General features: G+C 45.1%; 2 protein-coding genes across 2 annotated transcripts; both read right to left on the reverse strand.

Moving 5' to 3' along the window:
• Positions 1 to 1,381: 1,381 nt before the first annotated feature.
• Positions 1,382 to 6,985, reverse strand: LOC310821448 (small ribosomal subunit protein uS8). The gene is made up of 5 exons (XM_083693488.1): positions 6,963 to 6,985; positions 5,926 to 6,063; positions 4,787 to 4,866; positions 4,564 to 4,649; positions 1,382 to 1,519 (listed from the first exon to the last, which is right to left on the reverse strand). The coding sequence occupies exons 2-5, from the start codon at positions 6,056 to 6,058 to the stop codon at positions 1,426 to 1,428; spliced, it is 393 nt and encodes a 130-aa protein (XP_083549614.1). The 5' UTR covers positions 6,059 to 6,063; positions 6,963 to 6,985; the 3' UTR covers positions 1,382 to 1,425.
• Positions 6,986 to 9,797: 2,812 nt separating this feature from the next.
• notum2 (notum pectinacetylesterase 2) lies at positions 9,798 to 16,930 on the reverse strand (the record flags this gene model as incomplete). Its single annotated transcript, XM_083693799.1, has 11 exons — positions 16,608 to 16,930; positions 15,530 to 15,582; positions 14,790 to 14,885; positions 14,165 to 14,225; positions 13,444 to 13,553; positions 13,104 to 13,206; positions 12,461 to 12,649; positions 12,062 to 12,162; positions 11,512 to 11,659; positions 11,140 to 11,187; positions 9,798 to 10,104 (listed from the first exon to the last, which is right to left on the reverse strand). Exons 1-11 carry the CDS (start codon positions 16,922 to 16,924, stop codon positions 9,798 to 9,800), a joined length of 1,533 nt encoding a protein of 510 aa, XP_083549925.1. The 5' UTR covers positions 16,925 to 16,930.
• Positions 16,931 to 17,614: the final 684 nt, after the last annotated feature.

Below are 17,614 nucleotides of genomic sequence, written 5' to 3' on the forward strand. Positions count from 1 at the left end.
GGAGACACGTTTTAGGCACCAGAGAGACAATCGCTTGATGCGTTCCCAATTTATGTTATCCAGAGCGCAGGGGAGGCAGAATGGGGAGGACAGGCGGGTTTGATACCGTTCCTCATTCCATTCCATGCGTTACAATGAGCCTGTCCTCCCATCTCTACCTCCACTGCTAGACCTCTACATCCTTGTAACCTAATGTGGGTACTTTTGACTGTGCAGCGCCATGATTAAATGTTAGTTTCACCTGCAAACCAGAGTGCTCCCCTGTTCCCTTTCATTGTATTTCCTGGATGGAGTTTTCTGGCAGTCCGCTACCACCCTCTTAGCCACCAGACACACATTTATCCTGTTTGCAATTAATTGGGAGACAACGAAGGGGATGGCATTTGGTTCACACCGTCAGCCTACATGGGATTCTCCCTTGCACCTGCTGCCAGTGGATAAACTCTTTGCCTTAAGCCTAATACACCAGCTCATCTCCGGAGACACCATAATTACCACAGTTGCATTTGTCATGGCTTATTCCAAAATAGCCTTGTTTCTTTTTCTGCAACTGTAATTTTAATTGCGTCTTAGCGCAAGAGTTGAGAAGCAGCTGCTGTAACTGCCAGCTTGGAGTCAGTAATTACTTCAGTGCTTAGGGGCAAAGAGGGAATGTTTTTTTTAAGACCTATTTTAGTGAGAAATCAGAGCAATGCATTACACAAATAATGACGGGCCAACCAAGGGAGGTGGATGTGAACAATAATTCTCAGCAAAAGTAAAACAGTGCTTTTTCATAGTGCCTTTGTTACTTGTCTCCTAATTAACATATAGCAAGATAACTCACATGACTACAGGGAGGGCGACAGGACTACCCTGCACTGACAACCATTATTATTATTTTTATTTTTTTACAAAATAACAGAACACCATCCACTAGGGCACTTTACAAGTGACAGGTGTTTGATACCATTCCTTTCCATGCATTACAATGTGCCCGTCCTCCGATTTCTACCTCCAATAGCCTCCACTGCCATGCACGTGCTTGCCCTTCTCTGTACTATAAGTGAGGTAGAACCAATGTAAGAGCTATGAGGTAGTAGAGGTAAAACATGACTACGTTATGAAACTAATGGATCTAGCAGCGGTTGCTCAGTTATAGGAATGCTGAGGTTGGTTTCCATGGGGACCGCAGTAAAAATGGACTTCCAGTCTCTTTGAATAAAAGCATCAGCTAAATGGCATATTTATAGCACACCTAGACTATGAACATAAGTTTAACTTATGTTTGAATATATATATATATATTCCAAGTGTAGGTAGTGCTAGAGTCGACACACAACAGACATTTGAAGAATTGATCCCATGTTGATCTAATAAATCAAGCAGACAGTAGCCCAGAGCCAGTCCATTGGATTTGGTTTATTTTGCACAGTTCTTTACATTTTAGAAAAAGAATCCAAGAATTTTCCCTCCTGTGTGTTTCCGTCTGGCCTCTTCGTGGTCCATGATGCCAGCTGAGGTGGTCAGCACGATGTACCTGCAGAGAGAGAGACACACCTGAGTTAGGCACTTAGGTACACCTTTACAGACAGACACGACGGTGCTCTGTGGATCAGTCGATAGAGCTTGGTGCTAGCAAACGTTAAGGTTGTGGGTTCAATATCTGCTGGACCACATACAAAAAGGTATGCTGTCAGTTTACTGTAAAAATGGCATGTCACATGTTTGATACCATGCATTACAATGAGCTCATCCTCCGATTTCCACCTCCACCAGCCTCCCCTGATACAGTGCTGAGCCATTGAGGAATGTATATATAGACAAATGTAACGTTTATAACACAAGGAGCATGTCAGGTATGTAGCGGCAGGAAAAACACTTCCACAGAATCCCTGGCACCATAAATACTAATCTTTAAAAACATTAAATCGCTCAAAAACATACAATTATACCACCAGAGCAAATGTCCTGTGAATCAGTTTCCATGTTCACATATGGAAACCATGCAATGTTTAGGCCAGCATCCCTAACCCTCAAATGATAATCCTTCTCTGGCTTGAGCCTCCTCTTCCCTTATTAAAGCACATGGCAAAACTCAAAAACTGCAGATTTCAAAAGGTGCACTACATACCCTCTGTCAACCAGACAGGACAACTTACTTTTACATTAAGGTTTAACAAGTGCAAACACTTCTGCACAAATGCCATTTCTGTAACGCATGTAGATGCATACACACAGAGAGAGAGACATATCATAAATACAACGGGAAATGGTCAAGACTGGAAAACTCAGTGTGCCGCCACATCTTTTCAGGGGAAATAAATTTACATTGCTGCCAAAAGCACGTAGTAAGCCACATCACATGGATCTGGTCATGCTGTCCAACCCAAGCAGGGTTCCCACAAGGTACAACTGAATTGCATAATCAAAACATGACTTATTACAGTGACTTAACACAACTGAAACGCTAAATTCACTGAGGAACATCATAAAGCTTTCACGTGATCAAAGATAGGTTACTCTATCATTACTAAATATATAGTTTAATTTGCCTTGAAATGTTTACATCGTGGCACCACCAAATTCACTGTGTAGAACAGTGCCACTTGCATTCTTTGGGGAGGACCGTGCCAAGTGTATGAATGCGTGTTTGTATCTACACCCACACTTTTATTTTTGTATTGGAAGTGCAACTAATAGAACATTTATAAATGGGTGAGTTGTTTCAATGACTTCCAGATCAATCAGGGAACAAATTGTGGTTTTACCAACAAGCAAACTTGAAATTTTTTTGCAAACTGCTTAGTGGTCAATTGTGATACATCTGTGGCCATAGCATGAACCAGCCTTTTACCTCACTGAACAGAGATGACTGGGATGAACATGGCCTCATTCTCTCTTCCCCTGACAGATATAAGATCAGTGTCATTAGAGGACACCGCCTTGCCCAGTGACAGGGGGGGGGGGGGGGGGGGGGGGGAGTATTTCAACCCATATTCTACTCATGGAATTCCTGGACAATTTTGTTCCATTTCATTGTTGGCACAATACCACATGATCCCTATGGCCCTCTCTCAAATGTTAGGAAGATGATTCTTTACATCCTCTCCATCCTCCACTCACTTTCTATTCAAAACGTATTAGAGAAGATCTAAGTTAGATCATTATTACCATTAGGTATTCTCCTCCAACGCTTTTTGAGAAGAAGCGAGCGGACTGGGCGCGAGGAATCGATTGTCCGACAATTGAGAAGGAATGAGTGATGGTGTTCAAAGTCATAAATGTGACCCCCGGTGCAGTCCAATGGGAAGTCGTCTATCCTCATCAAGTATTCACAGTACGGACCCATGCTGAGTGAGCACTAACATGTCTCAGAAACCTTTCAACCAGCAATCATCAACCATTTTCAACATTCAAGCTGGTTAATAGCCGGAAGAAAAGCACTATTTTCGCCATCACGGGTAAGTAGGATAGATTTTCCCTCCGCATCCAAAGCAAGATGTTAAAAGGTAGACTCTGGAATATGACATCAAAGCAAAACGAGCAGGGCCACACTGCCAGAGACTTAAAAAAAAGAGGGGGAAGAAAGAACGGAAACGCCCACTAGAGAATAGAGCGTGTTGAGAGTTGAATGCTATTGGCGCATGTGCTCTGCCATCTTATGTCAGAGGAGAGTGAAACGAGTGGACCCTAGTTCAACTACAACATCTTTGATTAAAGTTGCTCCGTTCTAACAGGTGTGACGTCATATCCAGGAGTCCACCTTTAAACAGCTCATTATCTCATGCCAATTAATGTTACACTTGTCCACCCAAGACTACAGAGTATAACACTTTGGATATGCATAACATTGTGCATAATTGTCATGCTGTGAACTTGGCGGAGACCCTATGTAAGCATCACAAGGAGAGTTAAACTACTTATTCAGTGATGACAAATGAGACCTTTGATGGCCAATGACATCGTTGTTAACAACAAAAACAAAAGCATTATGATGTTCCTCAGTGAATTCAGCGTTTCAGCTGTATTTTTTGCGCATTCTGACATGAGTAAACGCAAGTCGGGTTTTGATAATACAATCCAACGCCATGCTGTTCAAAAACCCGGGGGAGACCCCTGCTCACAAAATACCTGCCCCCACACAGAGCTCATGCAGCTGCAGGCACTGTTCAATAGGCTCCAAACAGACACTCATGTTAACTGTCAGATTTGTCATGACAATTGATGAAATTATCATGGTATGGTATTTGGTCCATACAATTCAGCCATAATCACCTCAACAAAACTACATGTGCATATCACAATGGTAGATGCTAAATGCAATCCTTCGGACGACCCTAAACCCAAACATCAAAAGTAACCTCAACGGGGTGACGTCAGTCGTGTCGTGTCGTCCCAAGGGTCCCACTTAGCATTTACCATATGGCTCTGGCCATTCTAATTCCCTATGCAGCAGGCTCGTCCGAAACAGATTCTGCTTTCTAGTGTTGCACGGTGCAGCCCGGGTACGAGGTCGGCTCTGATTCTATTCCCTAGTGTTGCACGGTGCAGCCCAGGTACGAGGTCGGTTCTGATTCTCACCCGAACTGTCTTGAGGGCAAGAGGTTGTTCTGCCACTTCTCCAGGTCCTTCAGCTGGAGGTCGAATCGCGGGCTGATCACACCACACTGAAACACAAACAGAAAACATGTAAGAGGAGACCGTTCACATCACCTCCGTATGCTAGCCTTTTTTCCAGAGGCAGTTATGAAAATTGCATCGACACTGGTGGTGTCATTCTGACGATAAAAATACCAGTTTTTACCTTGTTCAGTCTGCCTGTGAGATTGACGACAATTTTCCCAGCCCTGTGGTCGTCGATGATCTCAAACTCACCAATGTAACCTGGGGAAACCAGGGAGACAGGGTATCAGGACCAAATCGGGTACATTATGCTGCATTCATGACAAGTCGGAAACTCTGAACCTCAAGTGAATTTTAACTCCCATGTTATTTGGGTACAGCTTCCGATTCATTGATATATACACTCGCGTGACACTTTATTAGGAACACCTGTACACCTTCTCATGGTGGAGGTGATATAATGGTGTTGGGAATGTTTTCTTGGCACACTTTGGGCCTGGTAATACCAATCAATCATCGCTTGAATGCCATAGCCTATTTGAGTATTGTTGCTGACCATGTACATCCCTTCATGGCTACAATTTACCCATCTTCTAAGGCCACTTTCAGCATGCTAATGCACCATGTCACAAAGCAAAAGTCATCTCAAACTGGTTTCATGAACATGACAATGAGTTCAGTGTTCTTCAGTGGCCTTCCCAGTCACCGGATCTGAATCCAATAGAACACCTTTGGGATGTGGTAGAACGGGAGATTCACAGCTTGAAAGGGCACCTGAAAAATCTGCAGGAATTGCGTGATGCAACCATGGCAACATGGACCAGAATCTCAAAGGAATGTTTCCAACATCTTGTGGAATCAATGCCACAAAGAATGTAGGCTGTTTTGACAGCAAAGGGAGGCCCTACCCAGTATTAGTATAGTGTTCCTAATAAAAGTGCTCGCTGAGTGTATATATTATTCTCAAAGTGGGAAAGTTGGGTATCACTGTTCTATGATCTTCCAAATCTGAAATTTCCAACTTTCATAGTTCCGACAAGCCATGAATGTCAAGAGTCAACACAAAACATGCAGCGCACAAACACAGATGCTCCAGCCATAACCCAACTCGCAGGGTCTTGACCCAGTGTGGGCATAGTAGTGTTCATCCAGGATGTACAGACTTCAGTTAAACGTCTTAATTGAGCATGCATCAATACAGCACACCCTGTGGTCGCCCTGGCCACCCAGAGGTGGCCTCGCCTCCAACCTCTGGGTGTCCGACCTGGGCAAACAATCTCAATGCGGGATATTCAAACACATATTCAATCACTCACTCACCATGCTTCATCATGACGGTCAGGAAACGAACGATGACCTTAGAACACGGTCGGATCAGAACCTGGCGTTTCCCACGCTTCTCAGCATTGTTGATGCTTTTGAGCGCATCCGCGAGAACGTTCATGCGCACCATGATGCCTGCGGAAAGATTAAAACAAAAGGGAGAATCAGTAATTGAACTTGTATTAGTTGAGTAGGTAGTTAGCTAAGCACTGTACTCCAGTTTCACAATACAAACCGCCTAAAACCACCAGCCTCTCTTCTCGGCAGCAAATGCATGGGATAAAAGCTCCACTCGACTACCGTTATGTGCACGTCAAACGCAAATCTAAGACATAGATTTTCCAGGATTGATATATGCACAACCGGTGGAGGCACAATTTATCAAAAGGGTGCTAGACACCAGTGAGCCTTACGTTGGCTAACAAACTGCTGTATGTTTCACCACTGGATGGTTCGCAGGGTCGCAAACCGATGCCCATTCATTACCTATTGATAACTAGCCAGCTGCCCGAATCATTCAGACACGTTATAGAAACACTAAAACAAGGCTACACGGCAAAACAAACGTTTGAGCCCCAATGAGCACCTCACAAGGCATCACCACGCATGCATAGACCTCACAACCAGGTAGCTAGCTAGATAGCATAGCTAGCATTGAGATACCGTTTGACTGGCTGAACAGTTCGATAATTTCTTTCGTTGGCAGGAATCATCAAATACAGTACATTTCGACAACCAACTGAGCATACAGTTTGGCCCTGGTAGTTTTAATTGAACGGTTTAATCGTTCCGTACATTTGCTTGGGTTTTGCCGCTGAGCAGCTCGCTATCACATTAGTCTCAAAGGCCAGTGAGAGGGACCTCATATTGTATAGTGTATCACACTAACGTTACACTCTTGGTCGACAAAATAACCATCTCATGCCATTATTACATGTTTACGCTACATTATTAGTGCAGAAGTGCTTTAATAAACGTTTAGATGACTTAGATTTTGATTAGATAGAAAAAGAGAATTTGAAGGTGGGCCTTACCGGTTCTGCAATATGGCGGAAAGAGGAAGTAGAACAATTCCGCATTGCATTATGGGGAGAAAAACAAAGCGTTTCCAACACGAGCGACCCGAGTCATGTCAGGCAGAGAAGTCATCTGTGGACGTTCATAGAAATGTTGTTTTGGATATCATTATTTTTTAGAATTGCTGATGATCCAATTAATGTGCCACTCATAATACACATCACTTTATTCCTCATTAGTGCCAACACGTTATTTCTGCATGCAATAACATTTTAATTCGTTTAAAATGAACATTGGCCCAGCAATAGTGACTGGCACTGTATTAAATACAATTTGCCAAAATGACAGTCTGTCATTTTGGCAGATCTGTCATTTATTAGTGTTGTGCAACAACAACAAAAAAGAGAAAAGAGAATATTTGTGCAGACTGATAGATCCTGCAGACTGATAGAAGAAGAAGACTGTTTATTTGGCCATGCAATCAATTCTCAGAATGTGGTATGTGCACACCCTGAGACAACACACACACTACACACCCCCCCTCCAAGAGCTCTGGGCACAGGGTCAGCCATATTCAGCACCCCTGGAGCAGTTAGGGGTTAAGTGCCTTGCTCAAGGGCACAACAGTAGTGGTAGGCACCTTAGATGCCAGTAACCTTCCAGTCACCAGCTCAGATCCGGCTCCCTCCTGGAGTGGGGAGGGGATCAAACCAGCAACCTGCCGAATGCTGGCCAGCCTCTCTAACCTCTAGGCTACCTGCCGCCCCTTAAACTACAGCATCCTCCGCTACAGCTATTTAATGTATTCTTACATAAAAGATTGAAAATAAAAATGTATTCAGTATTGTAATTCAGAAGCTAATGTTATATTTTGCAATGCAGTTGTGGGACAATATGTGTGGGTTGGACTGTGAAAAAGGCATAAGTGTTTGCAGAGTATTCTGAAAAAGTAGGCCTAGGATACTAACATATAATTCTTCCAAATGATGAAGAAGGCAAGAATTGCCATATTTTACTTGGAATTGAATGTATTTCAACTCAACTCCAGTATGTGTCACACATATGAGAATTTCAACATTCAACTTGGGCAGAATAGAATAGAATATGCATACCACAACCGGATGATGTACATACGACAATGAACCATGATACTGTAATCTTCATGTGAACTACAATATCTTTGGTACCGCCTTGGTGTTTAATTATGAGCGCCCTCTAGTGGTTGGGGTGTAAAATACATAGAAACTAGACAGTCAAAGCTTGCTCGGATTGATGGTGAATAGAACTGAACATCAGGCAGGGACGTAGGAAGTATGTGAAGAGGGTGTGAAGGGGTGGCTCCTTGCCGGAGCCGAGTATAAACAGCTCTGATCACAAGAGCTTTGCATATATTTGTCAGTATATCCATCCCAACTAATCCAAACCTATCCTACCCCCCCCCCCCCCAGAACAAAAAATAATGGAAAATCAAAGACAGGGACAGTCCAAACTGTTATGCATTGCTCTGTATTCAGAATACTATCCAATATCAACATGTCGAGTTATAGTTTACATGGTGAATATCGAGGCCAAAATACAAATTAAAATAACTTCCCATAATTTTGACAGCAATGAACCGTTTATTTTTTTTAATCAAATCAGCTCCAGAGCATATGAATATTAAATGATAAGATGACAGAATAGAGTAAAATCAAAACAATATATATTCAAAACAAGAAATATGATGTCATACAGTTGGCATAGTAGCTACATGTTTATATAATGTCATACAATCACGTTCTAAATGAAACTTTAATGTTATAATGTAAATACAGTACATATCACACGTTTAGCTGAGCAGAAATAACCACAGCGTCTTTGAGGAGAAAATATCACTTGCAAAAAGGGTCCATGGAGCTTGTTTCATCAGGATCACCGTATACTGTCTATGGCAAGTTCAAACATCCCTCATCTCACATGCAGATATTATATTATATCTAAAATCAAAGTTATTCATTGATGTTTGATGGTATAGCAGCAGTTATTGTTGGAAAATATAGGCAAAAAAACTAACATGTAACTCTGAATCAATCTCACAAATCTCCCTTAAAATCGTGAATGATTTTGTGTCTGTGTGCGCATTGTGTGTACAAAATTCCACAGCTTTTAGGCTGTTTAGCAATTTGGGACAAGTATGTGAACATGAATTGGTTGAAAGAAATGGATTTGTCCTTGCATCCTATTGCATAGTCCGTCATTTCCAGACTGTGTCTAGTACTCACAAACATGACTATCAGTTACAAGGAACTTGGGATATGAAGCTAAAATGGCAGCTAATACACTGCTAAATCTCCCCTTCAACCATCTAAAAGTCAAACTTACATAACTATTACGTCCTATGAATACTGTTTACGCAAAAAGGTAAACGTTGTCAATAGCTTATCATGAAGTAGAGCCTTCAAGCAGTACAATTTTTTCACTCCACCACCAAGTGTTTTGAAGCTTAAGTTGAAGTGGTTTATTTAGTATAGATGGATTGAAATGTGTTGCAGGTATGATGTCTGGCTATCTACAGGTTCTCAGCCCTCCTGGTTTATCTCCCTAGAGTACGAGGCATTAAACCCCCGGTGTGATCTGGAATAACTACTCCTCCCTCCTATTGAACTGTCCAGCAGGGGGCGCCTGCGGACAAACTGTTACAGACATTAGGCCCAGACAGTGACATATACCCACCAGGTCAAGTCGCCATGGTAACAGTGGAGCACAATGGAATGCTGAGCGGCACAAGAAGAAGTAACCCGGATTCTGTGACCTTTTTGTGGTTACGTCATAATTCAAAAATTATTTCGCTGAGCCACATCATAACGGGCAACTTAGCCACCATTGCTAACCATACTGGTCAATGAACTAGCGTCCTTCTTAGGGTCCAGGCCCAGCTTCTGGAGGTCCACTCCCATGCCCACAAGCATCTGGAGCAGGGTAAGCTCCTGCTGGGTAGCCTGGTCCACCAGGACGGGGCAGGTGGGATTGCACTGGGGCCACTGGCAGGCGTCCACCAGGTGGTAGGGACAGCCCTTCAGGGGTGTCTTGCTGTTACGGTTGGCCTCCTGGAGACTCTTGTCCCAGCACTGCAGAGCCCGCGGCAGGGAGGTGCTTTTGACTAGGATGTTCATCCAGTTACTGCGAGAGAAGGAGGGAGAGGGAGAGAGAGAGGGAGAGGAAGGGGGTAGAGAGGGAGAGGGAGGGAGGGAGGGAGAGGGGGAGGGGGAGCGAGAGAGAGAGAGGTAGGAAGGGAGAGAAGGGGGGCAGAGAGATGAGAGGAATGGGCACAGGAGAAAGGCAAAGAGCAAGAGTGAGAGGCGGGGGCGGGGGGGGGGGGGGGGTAGAGAGAGAGAAGAGAAGGGGAAGATGAAAGGAGGTAAGTAAATAAGGAGAGAGAGAGTGTTGCACCACTTGTGAGGTGTGAGCCCTATCTCTTCTCACTAGGTTTGCAGTTTCTCTCAGAGGCTGGTGGAAGTAGAAATCGGAGGATGGGCAATGAGCCCGTCCTCCAATTTCTACCTCCGCCAGCCTCCCCTGGTCTCAATCCATTCCGCAGCTGTTATGTGTGTTCCTGTCCACCACCACCACCACAATCACAGCGATGGATTAGATTACACAACTGTGAGATTACCCACCTACCTCACACCGCCTCACCTCGTTAGGCAATCAGCTCCTCCCATAAGGAGCAACATCCCTCAGTTAACCACACCCACCTCCAACCCTGCCCTTTAGTGTGGCAAAGACTCCACCCCTCTGACCCAGTGTTGACCCTGCCATGTCCAGCTGGAGGTGTGTGTGTGTGTGTAGGTGTGTGTGTGCATGCGTGTGTGTTTGTGTGTGTTTGTGTGTGTTTGTGTGTGTGTGTGTGTGTGCGTGCGTGCATGTGTGTGCGTGCGTTTATGTGTGTGTGTGTGTGTGTGTGTGTGTGTGTGTGTGTGCACTTAAGGGGTGCTTGGGGGTTAGTGAAAGTGTGAAATGGCATTCAGTGACACACAGAATGCGACATGATGAACGAGCACACAGAAAGAGTAGCATGAGCTCACTGGGTAGAGATGGGGGGTGGGGGGGGCCTTTTGGGTGCAGGTGGGGGGGTAGGGGTGGTGGTGGGGGGGGTGGGATTTTTGGGTGTGGGTGGGGGTGTGTGGGGGGGTCGCGGGAGTCAGATGTCCTTACCTTTTAGTGATCAATGTGTGAGACAGGCAGGAGGGAGCAAACACGGCCCTGAAAACACACACACACAGCACATGGTCAGCAGAGAGCACAGGGGGGGTGATGTCATGGGCAACGTTTGAAATATAATACGATGATGAAATGGCCCTTAAAATTACTGCAGCTATTCATCGCCACTTCAGCTAATTCATGTTGGTCAATGTTAGATTAGTCAAATGCTGGCCTGTCTGTCTGCCATATCCATTTAGTCATTTATCATACACACACACACACACACACACACACACACACACACACACACACACACACACACACACACACACACACACAAACACGGTAACTCATTGAAAATAGATTGAGTGACTCCACACTCACGTCACATCTTTGACGGAGTTCTTGAGATCCTTCCCCAGGTTCTGCATGTAGGTCCACTGCTGGTCCGACAGAGCCTGGCCCCCCAGGTAGATGTTCTCCAGCCTCAGCTGCTCCTCGTCAAAGAGCCACTGGACCACGAAGAGAGGGGCTGATGGGAGGACACAGAAAAGGAAGACCAGGAATTAAGAGTCATGAGTGAAGAAATTTGTCATCTGAACAAAACCTTTTTGAGAGTTAAGCATGCCTTTTTCTTATTTAGGACACGGTACAACAGAACCAGGGATTAGAGTCCTGGATGAAGATTGTGTTCAGTGTACAGTGTAGCATTCTAAGAGAAAAATCTGTGCTCTCATTTTGGGTATGTTCATATAGCACCTCCTAAACCTCCTCCACAGAAGTAATGAACGAAGACCAGTATTGACTGCTATCCCGCTGTAACCGTGATATTGTGTAACAGGAGGGACATTACGTTTATTAGGTTTTGAGTCATGGCCCTTCAGCTGGCTACATTAATCCTCGATGTCTGCTACGATGGATGGGAGACACTCACAGGTCAAGAAGGAGTAAAGTTTGTGGCCGAAGAAGCACTGCCACTCCTCTCCTTTCTTGTACTGCTGCCGACACTTGTCTGGGACCACGCCATTCCACAACCTAAGGAACACACACTGATTAGAGTGAAGTCCTCACTTGACACAAAATGGAGTCCGGTGTATGGTCAACACCAACAGAGCAATGGTCCTAAGTTCAAGCATATCAAAATGTACTGCAAAGCCAATAGATTTATAGGAAGCTGTCAAAATGACAAGATGCTGAAGTGCTTTATCAAAGACCCTTGATTATGGCATTGACCGCCCTACTGCAAAAAGCACACCAAAAATAAAAGTCTAGTTGAATTAAAGTTAAGAGATAACTGAGTGGTAGTAGAGTTCTAGTCAGATCTGTTTCCTACCGGAGCCCCTTTTTAATGGCGTCCATGGGCGAGCAGGAGACACTGTCTGGGCAGTCTGGCACCTTCGGCAGTTTGCTCTCCAGAAACCAGCCTGAATCCACCAGGCCTCGGACCTGGGCCTCCGCACCCAGCTGCTCCAGCTGGTTGGACACCCTCTCAATGTTCAGTAGCACCCCTGTGCCCCCAGCACTGCCAGGGAGGAATGAAACTGGTTCAGTCAAAGTATATATCAACCCCATGTAAATAAAGCATTTCCTATTTGAGCCAAAATGGCCGACATGTGTCAGCTAGCCATAGAAGCAGTAATTATTAGCTATGCTGTCAGGAGACTTAACACAGTGAACTGTGTTCTTTTTTAGGCCTTAGGGTGTCCCACAAAACATGTTGCTAACCTGGGAAGAATGTCCGCCCTCATGAGCGAGGCACCTTTAATAGACATTATGTCATTATCCAACAGCCCTCGGTAAACATCTTTATGGTAGACAACAGGATGTGCCTGAAATAGACTCTCGCTTGGTCAGTGTTATGCATGGAAGTGAGTGGGGGTGGGGGGAGAGTGGTGGTGGTGGTGGTGAGGGGGGACGTCTGGACTGGGCCAGGGTTCAGAAACACCTGTAAGCTAGGGAGAAGGAGATGGACTCACCTGGTGCCTGCCAGCATGACAATCTTGGCCTGCTTGATGTTTTTGAGGGTGAGGTCTTTGATGACCTCACGGATAATCAGGGAGCCCATGTATGTATACTCAACTGAGAAAACAAACAAATACACACACACACACACACACACAGATTAATTAAATAGAACAGGTTACACACACACACACACACACACACAGATTAATTAAATAGAACAGGTTACACACACACACACACACACACACACACACACACACACACACACACACACACTGAATGGACTTTCTCTGATGAGCTTGAGGAATGTTAAAAGAAAGGCTACAAGCATCATCTTGAGAGAGGTCTTACCAGCATCTTTCTCTTTTTCCTTGTCTTTTTCCTTGTCTTTTCCCTGGCGTGGTTTGGCGGGAGCGGGCCCTGTGCCACTCCACACGTCACTGGAGCAGTAGGGGATGAATCTGCAGAAAAGGAGTCAGTCAGCACACACACACGCCAAAGCTTGTTTCAGCACAACTCAAAACCAATACAGACACACACACACACACACACACACACACACACACACACACACACACACACACACACACACACACACACACACACACACGCCAAAGCTTGTTTCAGCACAACTCAAAACCAATACAGACACACACACACACACACACACACACACACACACACACACACACACACACACACACACACTCACTCACACACACACACACACACACACACACACACACACTCACACACACACACACACACACACACACACACACACACACACACACACACATTCATATACGCATGTAATAGGATTAATGAGATCTACAGGACAGCCCCATCCCTCATCCCACAGCAACATGCCGTCCTTCATGTCATCTCAGCTTGCAGTTGGCTTCTTCAATCACGTCGTCTGGCATCCTGGCATCCGTCCCCCTGACCATCTTTAGCATTAGCACTCTGACTAGGAATATTGCTAGGTCATAGCATTTCTAGCTATCTGAGAGGCATGCATGTGGTGGATGATAAAACATTCAAAATTGGCATTTTCAACAAGCATACTTACACAATATTAGTGTTGTACCAGTGAGGGTTTTCTTCCACCTGGGCTGACAATATCCCACTTCCTGTGAATGGACCAATGAGACGTCAGTGAGAGAGAGAAAGGACCCTGGTCTATTCAACTTGATAGACCAGGGTTGAACTCTGGGTTGAACTCTGGGTTGAACTCTGGGTTGAATCCTCTGGGTGAGCAGGCAGCCAAGCACCAACACCTCTGATTTAAATTCATCGTGGCCCAGGTTGAGGATCAGTATCAGTGGCTTGTTTAAAACAAGTGTATTTATGTTGGGCTGAAACCAATAGTCAAATAGCTATCCAGCACAAGAGTTGAAGATGCCTGTATTTAGTCTAAATATTGGGTTAGATATTGTAGATATTGGACACACAACACTGATATCAAAGATGGCAAAGTCTCAACCAATGTTACAGTACAAAGCACCTACAGGGAAGTGTAGGAGTGGCGTGCTCGAATTTATCTTTCCAAATTCTTCGGGTGCAGTGTTAAAATAGCTTCCGGTGCAGGGTTCAAATAACCCTTTTCCTTCAACATGACAACATGTATGCCCATGTAAAAAAACATGTATGACGATGACGTGTTCTAAAGCGAGGGGGGTCCAGCGTCACCTTACCTTTGCGTGTCTGGGGCCAGTCGGTGGAGCTCATGAGCCGGGGGATATTTTTATACCTGGATTCACAGGTCTCTTTGTTGTAGCAGCACCAACCGCCTAAAAATAAAGACCACTAATATTAGAGCCTTACATCAGGTATAGAGGGGCAAGGAGTCAGGGAGGGACACCCCCTCGTTAGTCACATGCTGTTATGTCTGTCTGTGAGGAATGGAGGGAGGAGGGAGGGGGGAGTGGGGGCATGGGGTCAGCTGGGGCATGCACCTGCAGCTACACCTGCTACATTCACCTGGCGTAGCTCCCTATCCAACACTGGATACATCTGTCGGTGGGGTCTTGGATATTGAACATGGACGTCAACAGAAAGGACGGGTCTACAGAGAGGGTTGAGCATGATTTTGGTCTTCAGTGGGCCTGTATGTAAATGGTAACACATGTGCTGCTGTCTAGGGATGGCATGATGCATCCTGTTCCTGCTCTCAGAATACACACACACACACACGGACATGGATTAAATAGAACAGGTTTGTTAAAAGAAAGGGCTACAAGCAGGACGCAATCCACATAGATATCCCAAAGTGATGGAGGAGGGACGCTCCGGGCTTCCGCCACGTGACAGACACCCGAAAAAGGTGAATAAAGTAAACGAGGTGACCGCCGGTCGGAATATCAAAGAGGGCACCGCGCCGACGGCTCTCTGACCTCGCCAGATAAAATTAACCAATCGGGTTTAAAATACACACCTTCCAGGAATATCAGCCAACGCTTACTGCCTTTGAACTCCTTTAGGTAAAACCTGTGGACCACAAATACACGTGGATGAGGTGCTGGGAATATGTGAAAGCAAGAGAACACCGGCCATAGAAGGGCATGCACTGACTGTCCATCCAGATTCAGATTTAACTCGTTATCGCAAGCATACTGCAGCATAGCAGTTTGCGTAGCGTAATATATACAGCATGTGATTTTTGTGTGGTTTTATCATTACCTTAAAGCCATTTCAATCTCAAACCACACATTTAAATGTGAAGTTCTTACTTCTCTTGATTGTATAGCGAAAACACTAACATTGAAACCCATTGACCTCAAACATGTTAGAATATAAGAGCTGTGCATTAAGATGATCAAAAACATTGCAATAACTCAGTGATACAGTACATACAAAAACACGTACAACAACATGGTTATCTGAACAGCTGACTTGTTTTAGTGTGGTCACTCTGATGCACTTTATATATCACTTGCATAAACTCTGTATCCTCTCCATCTCCCCTGACCAAGAGATTTAGAGATATCAGAAAATGTTACAAGCTTTAGAGAACTATACGTAGACCTCTTATTCTGACTCGTCTTGCTCTAAGACCGTCATTTGCTTCCACAACACTATTCAGGTTTAGCCTGGTCTAGTTTGGCAACTTCTCTGACTGTTGTTGGCACAGGGGATATAGATGTAGGACCTAGCCGGCTGTATCAGAGCATAGAAACCGGTCTGAGGTGATGAAGCATCTTTGTTAAGTTTAATTTATTCGGCAATTTTAAAACAAGCAAATATAAATACAAAAAAACCCATTGAGGACATGACATAATAAAGTCTAGGACTTATTTCCATTGTGGTCCTCAGTAGCAAGGGAGGCTAGTGGAGGTAGAAATCAGAGGACAGGCTCATTGTAATGTATGGAACAGAATGAGAAATGGTATCAAACATGTGTTCCATGCATTACAATGAGCCGTCCTCCAATTTCTACCTCCACCAGCCTCCACTGATTGGACACCTCAAAGGCACAATTCACAAAGGAGGAGAGTAGATCCAGAGCATCTTACCCTGCCGCTGTGCCGTCATTGCACGTGACCTGAGTGTTCTTGAGGAAGTGAAGCTTCATGTCGTCCGAGGCAGGCTTGTTCTGCGATCCTGACTGTTGAGAAGCAGCTCGACCTCCAGAGCTCCCCTCCTTGCCCGACTCCACCGCCCCTCCAGGCCCAGAATGGGGCTCCTCCTCTGGGGCTGGCTGGGCGCTCTCGCCCGCTTGCTGGTTCCCTGACTTCTTGGGAGACTTGCTGCCCGGTTTGGCATTGCGGTTATTCTGGCAGCATATCCCCCCGAGCAGAAGCAGGAAAGCCACGTGGCCCAGTAGCTTCATAGCCAATCCCGCCTGAGAGAATAGGACCAAGCATCTTAGATTTAACAGTCAACTTATAGTTGAAACACAACATCCATAGAAATTCACATCTAACTCACAGCAACGTGATATGAATGCACTTCCTTTTCAAGATCATGGGCACCAGCATTGCAAAACACCAGAACGATTATGATGTGATAATGATACTGAAACACAACTTTCCAAAAGTTCCAAAACGGAAAAAAAAATGTCTAAATCAGAACCATCTTTCCCAATATACATAGAAAAACACACACACACACACACACACACACACACACACACACACACACACACACACACACACACACACACACACACACAAACCTCTTTCAACCACCAGTTGTGAAGAGGGTCAACAGTGAGACAGGGTCCCCGGGTCAAGAGGAGAAGTAGTGACTGAGGAGAGAAAGAGAGAGAGAGAGAGAGAGAGAGAGAGAGAGAGAGAGAGAGAGGCTGAACGGCTGTAGAGCGGCTAGGTGAAGGATGCCGGTGAAGACAACTCGATCGGCCAGGTTTTGGTGAAGTCTCCGTTTAGCGGTGGGCTTTATAGGGTCACCATATGGATCATATTTCCCTGTATTCTCTTTGAGCCTGCGCCAGGTCGGGAGTTGCTACTGCTGCCGCTGACGAAACACGCCGGGGGTGTTGGATGCTCAGTGGCGAGGAGAA

Source organism: Argentina silus (assembly GCF_951799395.1).
Source record: "Argentina silus genome assembly, chromosome: 22".
NCBI classification, from domain to species: Eukaryota; Metazoa; Chordata; class Actinopteri; order Argentiniformes; family Argentinidae; genus Argentina; species Argentina silus.

Coding starts and splice junctions, on each gene's coding strand:
- LOC310821448 (XM_083693488.1), bottom strand. CDS start 6,058: ATGGTGCGCATGAACGTTCTCGCGGATGCGCTCAAAAGCATCAACAAT. Junction 4,650..4,786: donor TCACAGGCAGACTGAACAAG/GTAAAAACTGGT, acceptor TTTGTGTTTCAG/TGTGGTGTGATCAGCCCGCG. Junction 1,520..4,563: donor TTGCCCTCAAGACAGTTCGG/GTGAGAATCAGA, acceptor CTCTCTCTGCAG/GTACATCGTGCTGACCACCT.